This window comes from Arctopsyche grandis, chromosome 7, assembly GCF_051622035.1.
Source record: "Arctopsyche grandis isolate Sample6627 chromosome 7, ASM5162203v2, whole genome shotgun sequence".
Classification (NCBI taxonomy): Eukaryota; Metazoa; Arthropoda; class Insecta; order Trichoptera; family Hydropsychidae; genus Arctopsyche; species Arctopsyche grandis.
Window position 1 is genome coordinate 30,023,934 of NC_135361.1, and position 18,179 is coordinate 30,042,112.

The following is an 18,179-nucleotide window of genomic DNA, read 5'->3' on the forward strand; positions in this document are numbered from 1 at the left end:
TTCTATTGTATGGTAATTAGCTTGCTGATTTCGAACGCGCGAATAATTAAAATTTATTGATTGAGTTGTTATACTCAATAACAACCTGTTTCGGATTTGTACTTTGGTTTAATATTAAAGACGAAGACTCTTTTTTTTCATTTGTAATTAATATGAAGTTATCGAAGTTAAGGCAAGTTTATAGTATATGGCCCAGGGTTTCCCAAACTATGTTCCGCGTAACAACAGTGTTCCGTTGAACCCGAATAGGTGTTCCGCGACAATTTTGAAAGGTTTTATACACCGCAACACTTCATATTGATGAACTCGTTTTGTGTGCTTTCGTCAAATTGCCGTTTCACGCGTGTGATTATTTTTAATTCTTTAAATACCGACTCTATTTAAATACCACTGCTAAATCTTTAGCTGAAACTTGCTATTTTCGCTTCCCATCGTGTGTCAAATTATTTTTTTGAGGAATATACATAATTGCACGTGATCAGTTAGAATCATCCAGCGATATACATATTTAAGCTGAATATAGGGTAAACAATCTTTGGAGAGTATCGAAAAAAGTTTTTGATTTTACAGAAGTTTTCTCAGTATCACATAGTACAAGATTTAAATCGTGGAAGCATAATAGAATATAAAAGAGAATGCCAATAGATACAATTTGTTGAGTACAAATTTTTGAACTTAGAACGTAGAGAAACGTTTAGCGCTTTGATCTAAAATTTTATAGCGCCTTCGGCGCTCTAATTTTAAATTTTGAAAGGCCTTCGACGCATCAAGTGGCGCCCTAACTTACTCAGCGCCCTTAGGCTCGAGCATGCCTGATCTATGCTTGGCATCCAGGCCAAAAATCAACCCCTGGAGTGTTTTTGTGTGATTTTTTTATCCTTGTTTTGACATTGATCGATAGCGATGATTCCCATATTTGAAAAAATGTAAGAGAAAATTGTCAAAGTAATAAGATTATGTGAATAAATAATGTCCTGAACAATCGCCCCTCCCACCTGGAAACCACGAGCACGTTCATGCGGTAGGATTCAGTGAGTTTGCACCTTTAAGGTAGACACATAGAAAAGTATGTGGCACGTGTTTTTTTAATAGTTTTGCATGAAATGGATATAGACATATATGTGTACATAGTACTCTATGCTATGGCACCCTATATATCTATGCGGTCTCCGTGACGAGACAGAATGTTAAATTACAGAAAACGCAAATATCGGAAGGCAAAGATCAAAAATCGAAAGATTTTAAGTCGAAAGATCAAAAAAAAAAAAATGCTGCATGGTAAACGGTACATAATCACTTAATTTGCGCGAGCAGAATACAACAGGAACAAGAGGAACAGGCTTTTCCTCCCGTATTAATGTGCGCGCGCAGAATACGGGAGGAAAAGCATGTTCTTCTTGTTCTTGTTGTATCCTGCTCGCGCAAATTAAGTGAGTATGTACGTTAGTATGTACCGTTTAGCATGCACCATTTTTTTTTGATCTTTCGACTTAAGATCTTTCGATTTTCGATCTTTGCCTTCCGATATTTGTGTTTTCTGTAATTTAGCATTCTGTCTCGTCACGTAGACCCATATCTATGCTATGGCATCCTATGGAGTGTTTTTGGTGGCATTTCATCCTTGTATTATCATAGGATTGACAGAAATCGCCAACAATGATTCTCACTTATAAACTAAGAAACGTAGAAGAATCTTGTCAAAATAATAAAATAAGATCATTCGAATTAAGAATGACCTGAAGAAACGCCCTTCCTATTTGGAAACCACGAGCACGTCCATGCTGTACGATTCAGCTTGTTTGAGCCTTTAAGGTGCAGACACACATATGTACACGGCACGTGTTTTTTTAAGATAGTTTTGCATATGTGAACATAGGGGTATCACGCCTAATCTATGGGATGCGGTGCATCCGCTCTAAAATCGCCAGACAAATTGAACGAAAGATTAACGGACGGCTGCTTTAAATGCAATTCTCGTCTTCTCGAATGATAGATTGCACATCAGATGACGGGTAACCTTTCGATGTGCACAGATGCAATTATTAAAATTGAGTTGGAAAGATTCGTTAAGTTCCGAATCTTGCCTTATTAAACTCGCCAGAAAGATCCAACTCAATTTTAATAATTACCATTTTAATAATTTCATCTGTGCACATCGAAATGTTACTCGTCATCTGATGTGCAATCTATCATTCGAGAAAACGAGAATTACGTTTAAAGCTGCCGTTCTGTTAATCTGTCGTTCGTTTGTCTGGCGATTTTAGAGCGGATGCACCAAACCCAATCTATGGTATCGTGATCTTTGGCAAAACTCACCCCCTGAATTGTTTTCGCTGACATTTTATCATTGTATTTACATAGATTTGAATGTGATCAAAAACGGTGATTTCCACATTTGAAGGAATGTAGGAGAAATTTATCTAAATAATATGTGTACGAATTGACAATGACATGAAGATACGCCCATCACAGCTAAAAACCACGAGCACGTTCATGCTGTACGATTCAGTGTGTTTATTTTACAGCATCTAAATAAATCTGTTACCGATTTGACTTTTGGAAATTCTGAGATTTCGTTTTTTGCTTTCTTTCGCCAACACATACGTAAATACATGAAAATATTTTCCGATGATGGCTAAAACATCAAAACTTACACGTGTCTACAATTTCACACTGACTTCATATCGATAAAATAATTGCTAATAATTTTAGAGGTATGCATGTACCCACCCGTATATAATATTTTTATTCAATAATTTAATTGGAGTGCTGCAGTACCGCAGTACCTATAGATAAGTCGCACCTTTTTATTCAAAGGAACATTTTTTCGTGCTGCATTGTGTCTTCGTGTGTGTACCTTATGTCTCTGCGTTACACGTGTCTCTGTGCACGCGTTGTATCCTAATTTGTACGTAGCTTTACATATGAACAGATCATCTAGGCAGATATCCGTAATAATTTAAGCTGACCTTTAAAACATTCGAATAGTGTGTATTATATCAATTAATGGAATCAATCAATTTTGTATAATATATTTCGAAACCAAAAAGAGAGAGAGAAACAGTGTCGTAGGATTGGCTCCCGTGTATGTATATATTTATTTATTTTTTGTACGTGTTATTTTCACTTTTATGTGAAATATTTAATCGATAACGGCCCTTTATTTTGTTCCAGTTAACGTTTAAACGTGCCATTTTACGACGCGCCGTATTTCATCAATGTCTTTATAGAATGTCGTAAAATACGGTGCTTGAAATCTCGTTAAATCTCAAAAATACAGTAGAAAAATAATGAAAGTACGTTTTATTCGAAGTCGAGACGCTAAGCCGGTGTGTATTCGATTATATGCGCTATAATTTTTCTATTATTAATAACAAAATAATAAATGTACATTCTTTTACTGTATGCCATGAACGACTTTTGCTCTTTTCGCGTATCGGTTCGACTTCCAATTTGACAAATTTGGGATTTGTATCGTACGATTGCGTCTCTCTCTCTCTATCTCTGTTAGTCTCTGATAGATTGGCAAATTATGTCTGATAAAGGGGAAAGAAACCATTAATATCGTCCTAGTACAAAAAGCATGTCAGAATATAAAGCCTATCGAATACATTCATGTCGTCCGTTTTATTCATCTTTTTCTTTCGACCGTTAATTGGAATGTTGCCCTTGGGAAATTTTTCTTAATTGATACGTCAAGTTGATATATGTACACCAATCAACATACATATATAAATTTCTGAGTCAATTAAATAATGTGTATAAATTAGATTAAACATGTATGTACGTTTAGTAAAAAAAATAGGGAACGCGAGGTAGTATGTACTTATGTTAGTGTGAAATTTTTTATAATACATAAATACTAGTTTTATTTATTTTGATTATTTGAAAAAATCAATATTACTGTTATTTATACTAAAATGTTTTATAAAATAGAAAAACCGCTTATTTAATTAGAAAATAAAAAAGGCAAAATAATCAATTGAGCCGAACGTTGCGTCACTCGCTTGAAATGATTCATTCGAATTTAAACAAGGTAAATATTACACATGAAATCCGAATTCTAAATGAAAATATTATTCGTACATTATACAATAAAATTCCTCGTTAAAAATTACAAGATATGTACACACGAGTATTTTACGTAATGCAATAACAGTATTATTTTTTTTAAAACATATTTCATTTTAAAAAGCTATGTACCTTTAAATATAAACAATACAAAACAAACAACGAATAATTTTATAAACAATAAGACTCTTTACATATGTAAATTACTATGCAACATTAAACAACTAAGTTATTAAAAAGTAAATACATATGTACATATATCGCATACCGCATGTATAGAAAGCTAATGAAAAAATTCTATAGATACTTCATTTAAGGACGATCGAAATTCACAAAAAAAAAAATTACCAAATTACTCAAATTATGTATGTATTTTATTTGAGACACAACGAATTTGAGCAGCCAGATCTACTTAGCATGCTATTGAAATGTAATATGTATTATTTCACGCTGAAACAACCTGCGTGTGAAATATAATAGTAGAGAGATCAATGCGTGCGATTTCTTTCATCTGAAAATATTTCAACGGGTAAATAATAAAGCAAAATTTGCATAACCCACTCACCCACAACACATTATACAGTATTATTGGTGACAATACACCTACAAAGAAAATTGTATCTGACACTGGCCGATATCCAATCTGGTTCAGTAAATCATTGGTGAAATGTCTCAAGGAGAAAGCCAAAGTACATAAAAGGTACAAAGTCTTTGGTAATCCCGGAGATTACGACACCTTTGCATTATTAAGAACTCGCTCCAAGAGACTGTTGTCCAAATGCCATACTGACTACTTGTCATATATTGAATCCCGCATTTCATCGAACCCTAAATGCTTTTGGTCTTACACCAAGTCTAAATGCAAGGGTAATTCTTTGCCCGAAACTTTAAGATTTAATAACATTTGTGCCTCATCCGGCTTAGATATGTGTGAATTGTTTTCTGAATATTTTTCATCTGTGCATAACAATGATGATTGCTCCCTTTCATATGTGGACGCTCACATTGACAATTGCTCGTACTGCCTTGATAAAATATATGTTGAAAAAAAGGAGATTACTTATGTCCTATTAAATTTAGATGTAAATAAGGGTGCTGGACCTGACGGCATACCTCCATACTTTATTAAAACTTGTTATTTGGAACTTGTAGAACCCTTATTTATAATTTTTAACAATTCTTTATCTGCTGGTGTATTCCCTTCTAAATGGAAACTAGCCAATATTGTACCTATTTTCAAGTCTGGCGATAAATCACTTTGTAATAACTATAGACCAATAAGTATCTTATCCTGTTTTGCTAAAATTTTTGAATGTTTAACTTATAATCATATTTATTCTCATGTAGTGCCTAAAATTGCACAGGAACAACATGGATTTGTTAAAAAAAAATCAACCGTTTCTAATCTTATTGAATTCACTACCACAATTTATAAATATCTTAATACTCGTACACAAGTAGATGTTATATATACAGACTTTCAAAAGGCTTTTGACAAGGTTAATCACGGTTTGCTAATTCGTAAATTATCTAAATTTGGAATTCATGGAAATTTACTTAGATGGTTAACTTCTTATCTTAATTTGAGAAGTCAATTGGTTACAATTAAGGGTTTCTCATCTGCCCCTAAAATAATCCTTTCAGGAGTTCCTCAAGGTTCTCACCTTGGACCACTTCTGTTTATTATTTTTATTAATGACCTAATCCCCCTACTGAAGTGTCAATGCTTACTTTATGCCGATGATCTTAAGGTTTTCCATCCTATCAATAGTGAGTCGGATTGCTTAAAATTACAATCCGACATTGATATAATATCTGAATGGTGTAATGTAAACCTTATGCATCTCAATATTTCTAAATGCTTCTCAATGACACTTTCCAGAAATCGTAACCTAATTGACTTTACTTACAATATTAATAACGTAGATCTTACAGCAAAAAATTGTGCCAGAGACTTAGGTATACTTATAGATTCCAAACTATCATTTAATGAACATATTAATCATATTGTTACTAAATCTTATAAACTATTGGGATTTATTTGCCGAGTTGCGAAGCCCTTTAAGAATCCCCATACTCTGATTCTACTCTATTACAGTTTAGTTCGTAGTAATATGGAGTATGCCTCAATCATATGGTCTCCCTATTACCAAACTCACATTGAGCACTTAGAAACAATCCAGAAGCGTTTTCTGCGCCATTTATCCTATAAGACTGGTCTTAAAAAACTGTTACCATCTTATAATGACAGACTTTCTTTTTTCCATATTGCAAGTTTGTCTCAGCGTAGAAGGGTTTCTGATTCGTTAATTTTATATAAGATTGCTAATGGTATTCTTGACACGTCTGTTTTAAGCGAGATTAATTTTAACGTTAATGCCCGATTCACCAGATGCACAAATCTTTTTTATCCACCTATTTGTCAAAGCAACACCTCTTTCAATAGTGCAATCGTTCGTATATGCCGTATTTACGATAGCTTAGATGATTGTCCTGACCTCTTTAGAGACTCTTTTAGTATTTTTAGGACAAAGGTGAAGAAAATAATATGTGGTTGATTTGCTTCTTCACCCTTATAGTCTTTCTTTTTCTTTTTTACTTTATCTGTATCTTTTTCTTTATCTGTTTCTTTTCTTTTTTTTAAAATCTTGATGTTTTTGTAATTTTACTTTTTTATATCACCATGTGGTGCTCACTGTAAATGGAATATTATATTTTTATTTATGTTTATTATTATTTTTTGTCTCATTATACAACTTTCTTTTTATATTTTATTCTGTATGTGTGCCTATTTAAATAAAATAAAAATAAAATAAAGTAGAAGGGGTAAACCAAAATATCCACGAACCGTTTGTTCACTTGAAACATTCTAAACCGCCAAAGTTTAACCCCTTATCCGACAACCACCTGCTTCAAATGTACATATTAATAACAGGCAGTCTTTTGATGTGTTCCGGCATGCGGTGAACGATGGGTCCTTTGACTACCCTTTGAACTCTTCCGTATAATATCATAATACTTTAAGGATATGAATTCATATATGCTCATTGTATGTATGTGTATACTCGAGTATCACAATATGATTATTTTAATCCATTTTTTTGTACATTTCAGTCCCACGGCTCAGGAAGACTACAATGCATTCTGGCACATCTTCAGAATAGTCGGATTCTGTTTGTCGTTCATGAACAGTTGTGTCAATCCTGTCGCTCTATACTGCGTCAGTGGGACATTTAGGAAATACTTCAACAGGTAATATATATATAGGATCCAGATGTGAAGGATTCCAAGTGAAACGCAGATTAAGTCAGAACTATGTATTTATTGTACATGCTTCGGGCTTGCTCTCCAACAAGTGACCATAACAACACGCATCCGGTCTCAGTTTGACCAACCACACATACGGCTCGGCTAGTTTAAAAATCATTCCTATATTCGGTCATTCCTGACTGTCATTCGCCCTCGGATGACATTCTTCGTCTTTTATATTTTTACAGCATTTCATCTCATATTCTTTAACATTTCATCTTCTACTCTATACAATGTATCATCTTACATTCTTTTAAAACATTTCCTCTATCATCCTCAACAATGTTTCATCTCACTTTCTTTTAAAACATTTCCTCTATCATCCTCAACAATGTTTCATCTTCCATACCATAAAATCATCTTATATTCTTCTAAACATGCTTTCAATTGTCACAATTACAATTTACATCACCATTACAATCATCATCACAATTACAATCATCATCACAATTACAATCATCATCACAACTACATTTCAATACACTTATACATCAATCATTTTACAATTTACATAACAATTACAATTATAACAAATTAATCGTTACACATTTCACTACAAATCAATTTTTACATTTCAACACAATTCAATCTTCAATAAAGTTACACATCACAATTATCACAATTAAAATTTAAAATTATTTCAAGCAATACAAAACAGAAAGGTATCACAATTACAATTTAAAATTATTACAAGCAATACAAAACATTAAAATCAATACCTTTACAATGACAAGTTAAATCTTTTCATCGGAAACAATCACATTTTAAAACATTACTAGAATTAGCAATAAAACATTAAAATCAATACCTTTACAATGACAGAAGTTAAATCTTTACATCGGAAACAATCACATTTTAAAACATTACTAGAATTAGCAATAAAACATTAAAATCAATACCTTTACAATGACAAAAGTTAAATCTTTACATCGGAAACAATCACATTTTAAAACATTACTAGAATTACATTTCAATACAGTTATCTTATATTCTTCTAAGCATGTAACCAAATTAAAACATGATTCAATATACAAAGCACTTCCCAAAAAATACTAGAATAAGCAATAAAACATTACACTTTTCAATCATCAATTTACAAATAAGGCTTAACTAAAAACCCTCCAGGCATTTCACTTATTCTCTAATTCACTAACGCACACTTCACTTCCATCGGTACAACTTAAATTCTATCCAATGCCCGCGGCGATTCTCCGTGACCATCCGATGAATCTGCCGTCACCCCACAGATTTTCTGCTAGTAATTTGCCATAAATGAAGTCAACACATATTGGTTCTGGCTCACTGATACATCCATTAAGTCTTTTCTCAATCCATGGTTCTATTTTCTTTTCCATTGAAGTAACATCAATCCGACTACGACCAAGCTTGAAAGTGAATATAGTGTCCTTCGGTGTTGAAATTTTGACTGGGTCCCTTAATCCTTCTTGTGATTTAGCCATATCTTTCTCTTTGTCTTTATGTTTCTCCTTTTCTTTATTCTCATCTTCAGAATTCTTCAAATGACTATAATCCTTAGATCCCTTTCTAAATTGATCATCGGGTGGTTCATCTGTATTTGAAGATGGTATGTCTCCGTAATCCAAAAGTCTCTTTCTGTGCAAACCATCACTGTTCACACTTACATCGGCCATGTTTACATCGCCGTCAGCCATGTTCGCATCGTCCTCTTCATTATTGGAAACAATGATTTCTCTTATTTCTTCTTGTAATTTAGTCATATCTTTTTCACTCGTGTCCACACCGTCCTCTTGTGTTGGAATACTGACTGGTTCTCTTATTCGTTCTTGTAATTTAGTCATATCTTTTTCACTCGTGTCCACACCGTCCTCTTGTGTTGGAATACTGACTGGTTCTCTTATTTCTTCTTGTGATTTAGTCATATCTGTTTCACCCGTGTCTAGTCGCACTGAAGAAGCGTCTAAAGTAGTTTGAGACGGCGATGCTGCAGGCTGTGTACCATTTGACATCTTTGGTGTTTCACCGGCCCCACTTGAATCGGAGTCAATGGGCTCTGCTTGAGCAAGCATTTCTCGTTCTTCAAAGACGAGCTCTTCGTCATCCCACTGGAACTCTTCTATCAGCTTCTGCTTAAGGATAGTCCATGATCTAATTATCCCTTCTGAATCCAGGAACATTCTCGCTGTTCCTACGCAATATACTCTCCCGTAGACCAGTTGCTGCAGGGGCGTCCAGTGGAAGAACTTCGCAAATTCTTCCATGTGCTCAATCCACTGGCTGATTGGCACACCGCCGATCCCCTTAAACCGTGGCGCGTAAGTCTCGAATTTGTCTCTGTCATAATATGGCACTTCGTCTTCTTCTTCCTCTTCATCCTCGTCGTCATCATCTTCGTCTAAGTCCGCGAACCTCTGCATCTCCACGACAGTTAGCCGACGTACAACTGACGCTGACAATGGCGTTATCGTCTTGGATATCATCATTGTTGTGTGGCGTGTTCGCTGTCGTGACGTCACCCACGTCACGGGCTTCGCCTTTATGCTCGTACGCGTTCTCGTCATCGCGCGCGCGTCCTTAACCTCAACTGTCAAAACTCCGCGTCGTCGTCTGACCGCACCTGGCTGTCACTGGAATGTCTTCGGGCATCCCGGACAAAGCCCCCAAATATAGGATCCGGATGTGAAGGATTCCAAGTGAAACGCAGATTAAGTCAGAACTATGTATTTATTGTACATGTCTTCGGGCTTGCTCTCCAACAAGTGACCATAACAACACGCATCCGGTCTCAGTTTGACCAACCACACATACGGCTCGGCTAGTTTAAAAATCATTCCTATATATATATTATATAATTTTAGCTATAGTGAAAAATTCTATTTATTTTTAAATCAATGAAAAAAGTTTAAAATCAGTCAAATACAGTGTATATACACTCATGTAAGTAACGGTAAATTGACTTTTTTTTCTTTAATTTAATTAATAAGATTACTCCCACCGCATCCAGAAGGAAAATATTTGATATTTGAAATCATTTAAAATTAAATTTGAAAACAAATAACTTTTATTCACATTTGAAAATTGGCGAAGACTGAAGAATATACATTCAACATGTGAAATCATTTGCCGTTAAAAATTTATAACAAACTTTACATAGATTGGAATACGTCAAAAACTATCAACTTTCAATAATGTACAATACATTCTGTTTGAATTAATGCACAATAAAAAAATGTGCATTAAGTCAAATAGAAATAGTGGTTTTGGAACTGAAAATTGGACTTCTTTCACTTTCAAATATAACGGCTCATATATGCAGATACCGGGTCTACGTGACGAGACAGAATGTTAAATTACAGAAAACACAAATATCGAAAGGCAAAGATCGAAAATCGAAAGATCTTAAGTCGAAAGATCTAAAGTAAACGGTACATACTCACTTAATTTGCGCGACCAGGATACAACAGGAACAAGAGGAACATGCTTTTCCTCCCGTATTATGCGCGCGCACATTAATACGGGAGGAAAAGCCTGTTCCTCTTGTTCCTATTGTATCCTGCTCGCGCAAATTAAGTGAGTAAGTGTATTTTTTTGATCTTTCGACTTAAGATCTTTCGATTTTCTATCTTTGCCTTCCGATATTTGCGTTTTCTAAAATTTAACATTCTGTCTCATCACGGAGACCGGCAGATACCGTATGTGAAAAATAATTTAGTTGTTAAAAATTATATAATGTATTTGAATTTAATATATTATAAGTGAATTATAATCAAAAAGTATGTAAAATGAGACTTATTAAAAGTAAAAAAGGCATTTTTTCTGTACTTGAACGGTTCAAGTGTTCTTTGTTCAAATGAACAGACAATTTTATGTTGTAAGATCTACTAAAAGGAAAATAATATCATATATTGTATTTCAATTTAATTTGGTCTTTTGATATTATGAGTGCTTCTTTCAGATTTCATTTATAGGTAAACGGTTCTATTTAGTACATATGTACATATATGTATGTACAAAATAATGTCCCTCTCAAATAAAATACATTTATAGACAAATAAATAGTCCTCTGGTTGTAAATATTGTGCTTTTTTGTAGAACAAACTCTATAAAATCATCCTTTTACCGTTAACCTCTCAGGTATAGATATATAAAATATGCAATATTAAATTAATTGAAACATTCATATTGATTACCGAAAATTTACAACTTATCAAATCCAAAACAAAGTAAAAAAAAATACACATCCTACCATAATTTAATGGAATAATGTAATGGCCCGTTAACTATCAATTTTGGGTCATAAAAATGAAAAAGTTTTAATCGATACACCCCCATTTGTACGAAAACGCCTTATAATTATATTCCGCTTTTCACATTTTTTTACATTATGAAAAAAGCGATGCCTCTGAAAAAAAAATGCGTTTGAGCGTGAAAAAAGTTGAGAAAATTAATAAAAATTTCCATTTGGATCCTGTCGAGAGTTTTAAACGATAATAAATCAATTCGAAACCCTTAGTAAGCAGTCTAGAAGAGCTAATTTTCAAATTTCGAAAAAACATTAACAAGTCATTCGAATTTGTATATAAATTTAGTGCGCTTATTAAACTGAGTCGCCTCAAATGCGAAAACAATGTGATAAATAATCCAATAAAGTCGTTTTAAATACTTTGCGTCTGTTAAGAAAACTACAGCTTTTCTTTCTGGAACGATTTTTTTTATATTATATAATAATCTTCTTAAGCTTCAACATATTTTTATCCAGCGATGCTTTCCGAAAGTTTTATCCTTCAAGGCCTTAAATAAATCTGTTTTCCGGCAGATTTAGTCCATCATTTAGAGAAAATAACTTTCCGCAAAGATTTATTTTGTGGGTCGGTAATAAATGAAAGTCAAACAAATCTAAATCAGGGAAATAAGGCGGATGGGGAAGTAAATCATCTGTCAATTTGACGATTTTTGCCATTCAAACGATACATGTACATATCATATACATATGTATGTATGTATGTTCGGGCATTATCCGGTTCAAACAACTGTTTCCTTCGATAAACCTGATTTTTTTTCAAAACAGTTAACTTACATATATTCAGCTTTTATCCTCTACTAATGAACCCATATTTATATTATTGTTGATTAATATTATAAAATTTTCATTGAGGCTATAACATTTTCATCTGACAAATTTTTGACCGGAATATGAATCCAAATTTTTTTTTTTTTTTTTTTAATAATTTATCTGAATTATGAATAAATAACGAAAGCTTAGAAATGTTTGCGACGAAAGCTACTCTAACCAATGTACCCACATATGTATATACATATATATAATAAATATGTACATGCTTATGCAGATCTGAGACTTGGTGTTTCTATCTATATTTTTTTCTCATGGTGAGACTAAATTGAGGAGACGACCAACAAATTAATTACTTCAGATGCGTACATTTTATTAGTTTGAAGAACATATGTACATATATGTATATTCAACATGAAATATTAAAAATATATCAGCCAACTATGTACATAAGCCTGAATTTATTTATACACCAGAGACATTTGAAAATTACTCCATTGGTCACATTAGTTGGTAACTTTATGTAGCTGAAAATGGTATTTTTTTTTACTAGCCTCTTCGTATTTTCAACTTATGAAGTATTCATAGATAAAATATTTTTAGTATTTTTGAATTTGTTTCTAATGAGTTATCACCGAATTTAATTTATAAATTTTATCTACATACAATAAAAATACACCGATATGCTTAAATATTATTTGATTGATTAATTTTGTTGTTCGACATATAATGTCGTAAAGCGGTTAATTTAATACTGAAATTCAAACATATCAGGCTCCAAGCACTTCAAATAAAATTTCTATATTTACAAACACATGTATGTATGTACATATATTGAAAATATCAAAATACACACACGCGTTTTGTAATTGAACCGTACACAAATATGTACATATATTTTCAATTCGTTCAATAGAAGGGAACTCGTAATCAACTCGATGTTTCACAGAATAGCGAATATTCATCGGTTAATAAAATAAGTTATTCTATATTGTTTACAAAACAAATACGAAATTGAAAACCACCAAATAAACAAATATCATTTGGCAACTCGATCTCGCGTAGTAAATTGAGGCAAATATGTAATGATAAATATTCCTTAAATTGTTGTTCTGTAATATATAATATTATAAACAAATTATACACACATGTATATTTTTTCACTTTGTATGTTGTTAATTTAAAATGTTCGCATCATTTAATATGAAAATTCGTTTACATTGTAGAAGATTTAACAAGCGAACTCGGTTTTTTATGTATACAATATCCCATTTGGATTGTAAAAAAATCAAATACGAAATATCATATGATATGTATTATCAATGAAAATTGGATTCAAAAACTTTGTGACGTATTTTTTTCAATAGTAGCTACTTATGATCCAAGTATGACTGTGTAAAATACGTCGAAAAGTTATTTATTAAATCTGATTTAAGCCAATTTTAAGTTAAATTTAACGAACTCGTTAAAAATTTAATAACTGCTATTCTAAATATAACTTTCTTGATTGTTTCGTTGAAATTATAATATATGTATGTATGTATGTACATACATATTTAATATTTGAATCATCTGTTTCCTCAACAGCCTAATTCTAAGTTTTATCGTAAATTTCTTTGCATATCAGGTATATGGTTCACTCTTCTAGAACTTGGCCTTTGCAAGTTGACGTTCTAAAGATTTATCCCTTTTGAAACTTGATTCAACCATTGTAACCCATATCCTCCATAATCCCTACGAAGAAAAGGTCATATTGCGTGCGTTATACGGTTTTCGCATTCATAGTTTATTTAGTGATAAAGTGAAGTTCCATTTATGACATTTTTCACTCTTTCTTAATAAAAAATTGACGTCTTTTTCGAATACATTTTTTTTAAGAACGATGAGTTTTCACTTCGCTTTTATTTTTTTTTTTTTGAAGCATCGTGTCACAGAGTCATGAAGAGCAAACACATAATTCTCGCCACGTATCAAATTGGAAGCAATAAAAAAGAGGGAAAAGGCACTAGTCGTCGACATTGAGTACGTGTTGACGTGTTATATATTAGAGAAAAGGATACAAAATTCGAGACACTACTATTGCCTAATGAAAAATACCCCAAAGTAAATAAGATATTCGTTATTTTATTTGTGGTCAGTGTAGTTTCAATTTAATAAAATTCAAACTTAAAGTTCCCTATTAATATCATCGGAATAATATGTGTTCCAGAAAGTATGCATATACATTTCTTGTGTTCTCTCGAAGAAAAAACCATTGAATTTTTCTTTATATGGAGTTTGACCTCATTTTGCCGAATATTTGTTTTTTTAATTGCCAATATTTGCAAGTCTCTTAGCAAAGGTCTCATTTTATAATTATTCTATCAAAAATGTTAAATAGGTAAACAATAAAATAAAACTAAGAAACGTTCACTAAAAGACTTGTTGAAAAATTTACGACTGCTCTAAATGAATATTTCACATATGTATATATTAAACCTAAATAAGTTATAAAAAGTATTTTCTATCAACATATTTTTATTTCAATTGATATTAAATTATATATATAATCCGAAATTTCATATTATCACAGCTTTGCCGTGATATTTTATTCATAACAATCACAGTGAATTTTCATTCATTTTAGATGAGCTATTGTAAAGCGAAGAAAGTTAAGCTTAAATAATTTGAATACATTTAAAAATTTTAAGGCATGTTTTTTATTCACTCCAAGTACTCATTTTTTTATTAAACGCCTCTAAAAGATCGCTCTTTGTTGTAAAGTTTTCGGTTCGAATAGAAATCCTTAAGAATATTGTGATTTCTCAATGCTCTTCGACAAAAAGAAAATTCGACAGCGGAGAAAAGTTTATCCTTATCGGGATAAATTTAAGTAGGGAAAAGAACTTGAAAAAGTGAAGAATTAAAATCACTACTTTCGATCTCTATTGAGATGATAACAACTCTCAATACGTTCAGAATCATTCAAGCGAAACGCGAATTAATAATACATACATATATACAACTTAAATTAAGTAAATTTTGAATTTTACTTTAGAGGTGATCGGTTCATCGTACTAAGAAGCTTAAGAGCCATTTTAAAAGGTTAGCAAAAAAGAGAAAATGAACATGTTTACGCATTTTTCATTAGAATTCGGGTCACGATCTTATCGTTAGTATTGAATCAGCCTTTGTAGACTTACATAACTTAGCACTTAAAGGGAAAAAACCTCAACGAATACGAAATGGGATATCATTATATTTCCAGGAGAGATGGTGAATAAATTATTAAATCGTGTTTTGTTTCAAAATTTCTAGGTACTTACTGTGCAAAGACACATCGTCGAGGGAAACCAGCATCGTCAGAAGGAGCACAATGGTCTCTCAAACAACATCCAGAAGAAACTTTTCGATGAGAAACTCACAAAGACGAACCATGGCCACATCGTTACGAAGGTGAAATAATTAAAAAAAAATAATTTGTTAGTATATTTTCTTATTTCAAATGCTTAAGATTCTTAAAATTGTAAAAAAATATTAAAAACATGCTTGATTAAAATTTTCTCACTCTGATTAGGCAAGGACGACGAACGATGCTTTAAATTTTTTTTAAATATTTGATCTACCGTTCAAAATCAACATTAAAAATTCGTAATTTCCGGAAAAAGGAACAAATTACTAAACCTTATTATGAATTTTGAACTGTTTTTTGCGTTTAATGAAAATTAAAAGGTTTCCATCTGAGGGTGAAAAATTTTCGCAGTTCGTGTAAATATTTGTAGAGATTTCAATTGGAAAAATTTTATTTTTATATTGACTTTCACCTGATAAACTTTTTTATTATAAGCATTTAAAATACAATCCTTTCGTATGAATTTAAAAATAGCCGGTATTTAAATATTCGATCACTAATATTTTTAATTAAATTATTTTAAATTAAATAGTCATTTTATTTTGACAGTTTATATCGTAATTTGACAAGTTAATTTCTATTAAAATCATTTTTTTGAAGCCTAAAATCTATAAATAATTTTATAATTGAATAGAATTGACATTTTTCTGAAAACGAACTGAGCGAAAGGCTTTCTAACGCAATTACCACTTGAGTTAGTACGCTTTGATAAAAAAAAATATTGAGATAGAAAACCAATCCTTATGAAAGTGGTCAAATAAAAAAAACTGGCCAAATAAACGCAAAATAGCACGGAGAAAAAATCCGTAAAAAAAAAAACATTTTTGTTTAGCTAGACAATTAATTATAAGTATTTTGAAACAAAAAAAATCACAATCAATACAAAAAACATCTGACTATTGATTCCAATACTCACTTTGAGCATATCAATATTAAATTTTGAGTTAAAGACTGAAAAAGCCAAAAAAACTATAAAAATCGCGAGGTTTTTTTAAACGCTCATATCTCGTAAACGATCACTAACCAAAAAAAATCATTATCATATTAAAATTCAGTGAGTCAAACTTAATAAAGATTGGTTAGACTCCGCTGTATTAATTTTTTTTGTTGCTCAGTGTAATTAAATAAAAATGATTTTCTTCAGCCATGTTCCCAAAATTAAGTTTTACAAATTAATACACATACAATATACATCAATACATTTATGCATGTATGCATTTATTTACTGTGTTTGCACTACGTATTGTACATAAAATAGCGAAACAATCAAGGAAAGTTTAAACTACGTCATTAATTAAATCATCGGTAGATTTTAAACCACATTCCCGAGCGGAAAACCCACTTCTGCTCGGAAAATTTACAATAAAAAATCAAACACGAATATATACGTACACACATTGGGATTGTATTGCGAGAATACAGGCTTGTAAAACTTCGTTCAAATTTTCACCGTAAAAGCATTGTTTTCTCCGGTTAACCATTGATTCGATACCACGTAACCCGTAACGAGCCGAAACACGCTCGAGCGGGTCAAAATTACCCCTCACGTCCAATACCATTCGAACATAACGAATTCGTTGCAAAATTACGAGCTTTCCCGTCACTACATATGTACATGTATGTACACACATTCCATCCTTTGCCGAAACCGACCGATAAAAGCGAATAAAGTCGATGCTAACAATCGGATCGGAAGCAATAGCCCTAAAATCATGTTGTTAATTTTTGAGTTGCCATAAAGTTTATTTTGACACAAAAGAAATACCAAGCAATCGATGAAATAAATAGACATAATCCGCCACACTGGGAATATTACCGAAGCAAATTGTGCATTTCCAATAACCCTGAACAAATGCATTATTTAGTATTATATTATTTGTATTTCCAATTACTTTCAAATTTATATCTACACGTACACTAATCCGGAACGAAAAATGTGAATTTTGGACCTATCAAGGGAACGTTAAATTAACCCTCCCTCACCGAAGTGGGGTATGCAAGTGCCCCAATTTTTATGTTTTTCGTAATAACTATGTGGTTTTCAAAGCTATAAACCCTATATTTCTTGTATTCCTAGAATGATCTACAAGAAATGTATTTTAACAGATTTTGTATTACTTAGAAAAGGAGTACATTGTAAAAAATGCATACATTTATACATTTCTACGTTCCAAAGTATGATTTAAAGGCGGTAGCAATAGGTCATATTTTTTACTGTTAGCTTGCATATTCTTATTGATCGATGAATCAATGCGAGAGAAAGAGACAGCTATATTTTCGTAAGCTATTGTTTTCGTCGCTTTTGGCGCGTGGCTATTGAGTAATGCAGTCGCCTGTTGGCCTTACCTATGTGCGTTT

General features: G+C 32.2%; 1 protein-coding gene across 1 annotated transcript in view; it reads left to right on the forward strand.

The window, feature by feature from the left end:
- The window catches only part of CCHa1-R (CCHamide-1 receptor), a 50,057-nt gene extending 34,188 nt beyond the window's left edge, over positions 1-15,869 (forward strand). The window contains exons 6-7 of the mRNA XM_077434230.1: positions 7,186-7,323; positions 15,728-15,869. Of these exons, the coding sequence (XP_077290356.1) occupies positions 7,186-7,323; positions 15,728-15,869 (280 nt within the window). The remainder of the gene's footprint in view (positions 1-7,185; positions 7,324-15,727) is intronic.
- Positions 15,870-18,179: the final 2,310 nt, after the last annotated feature.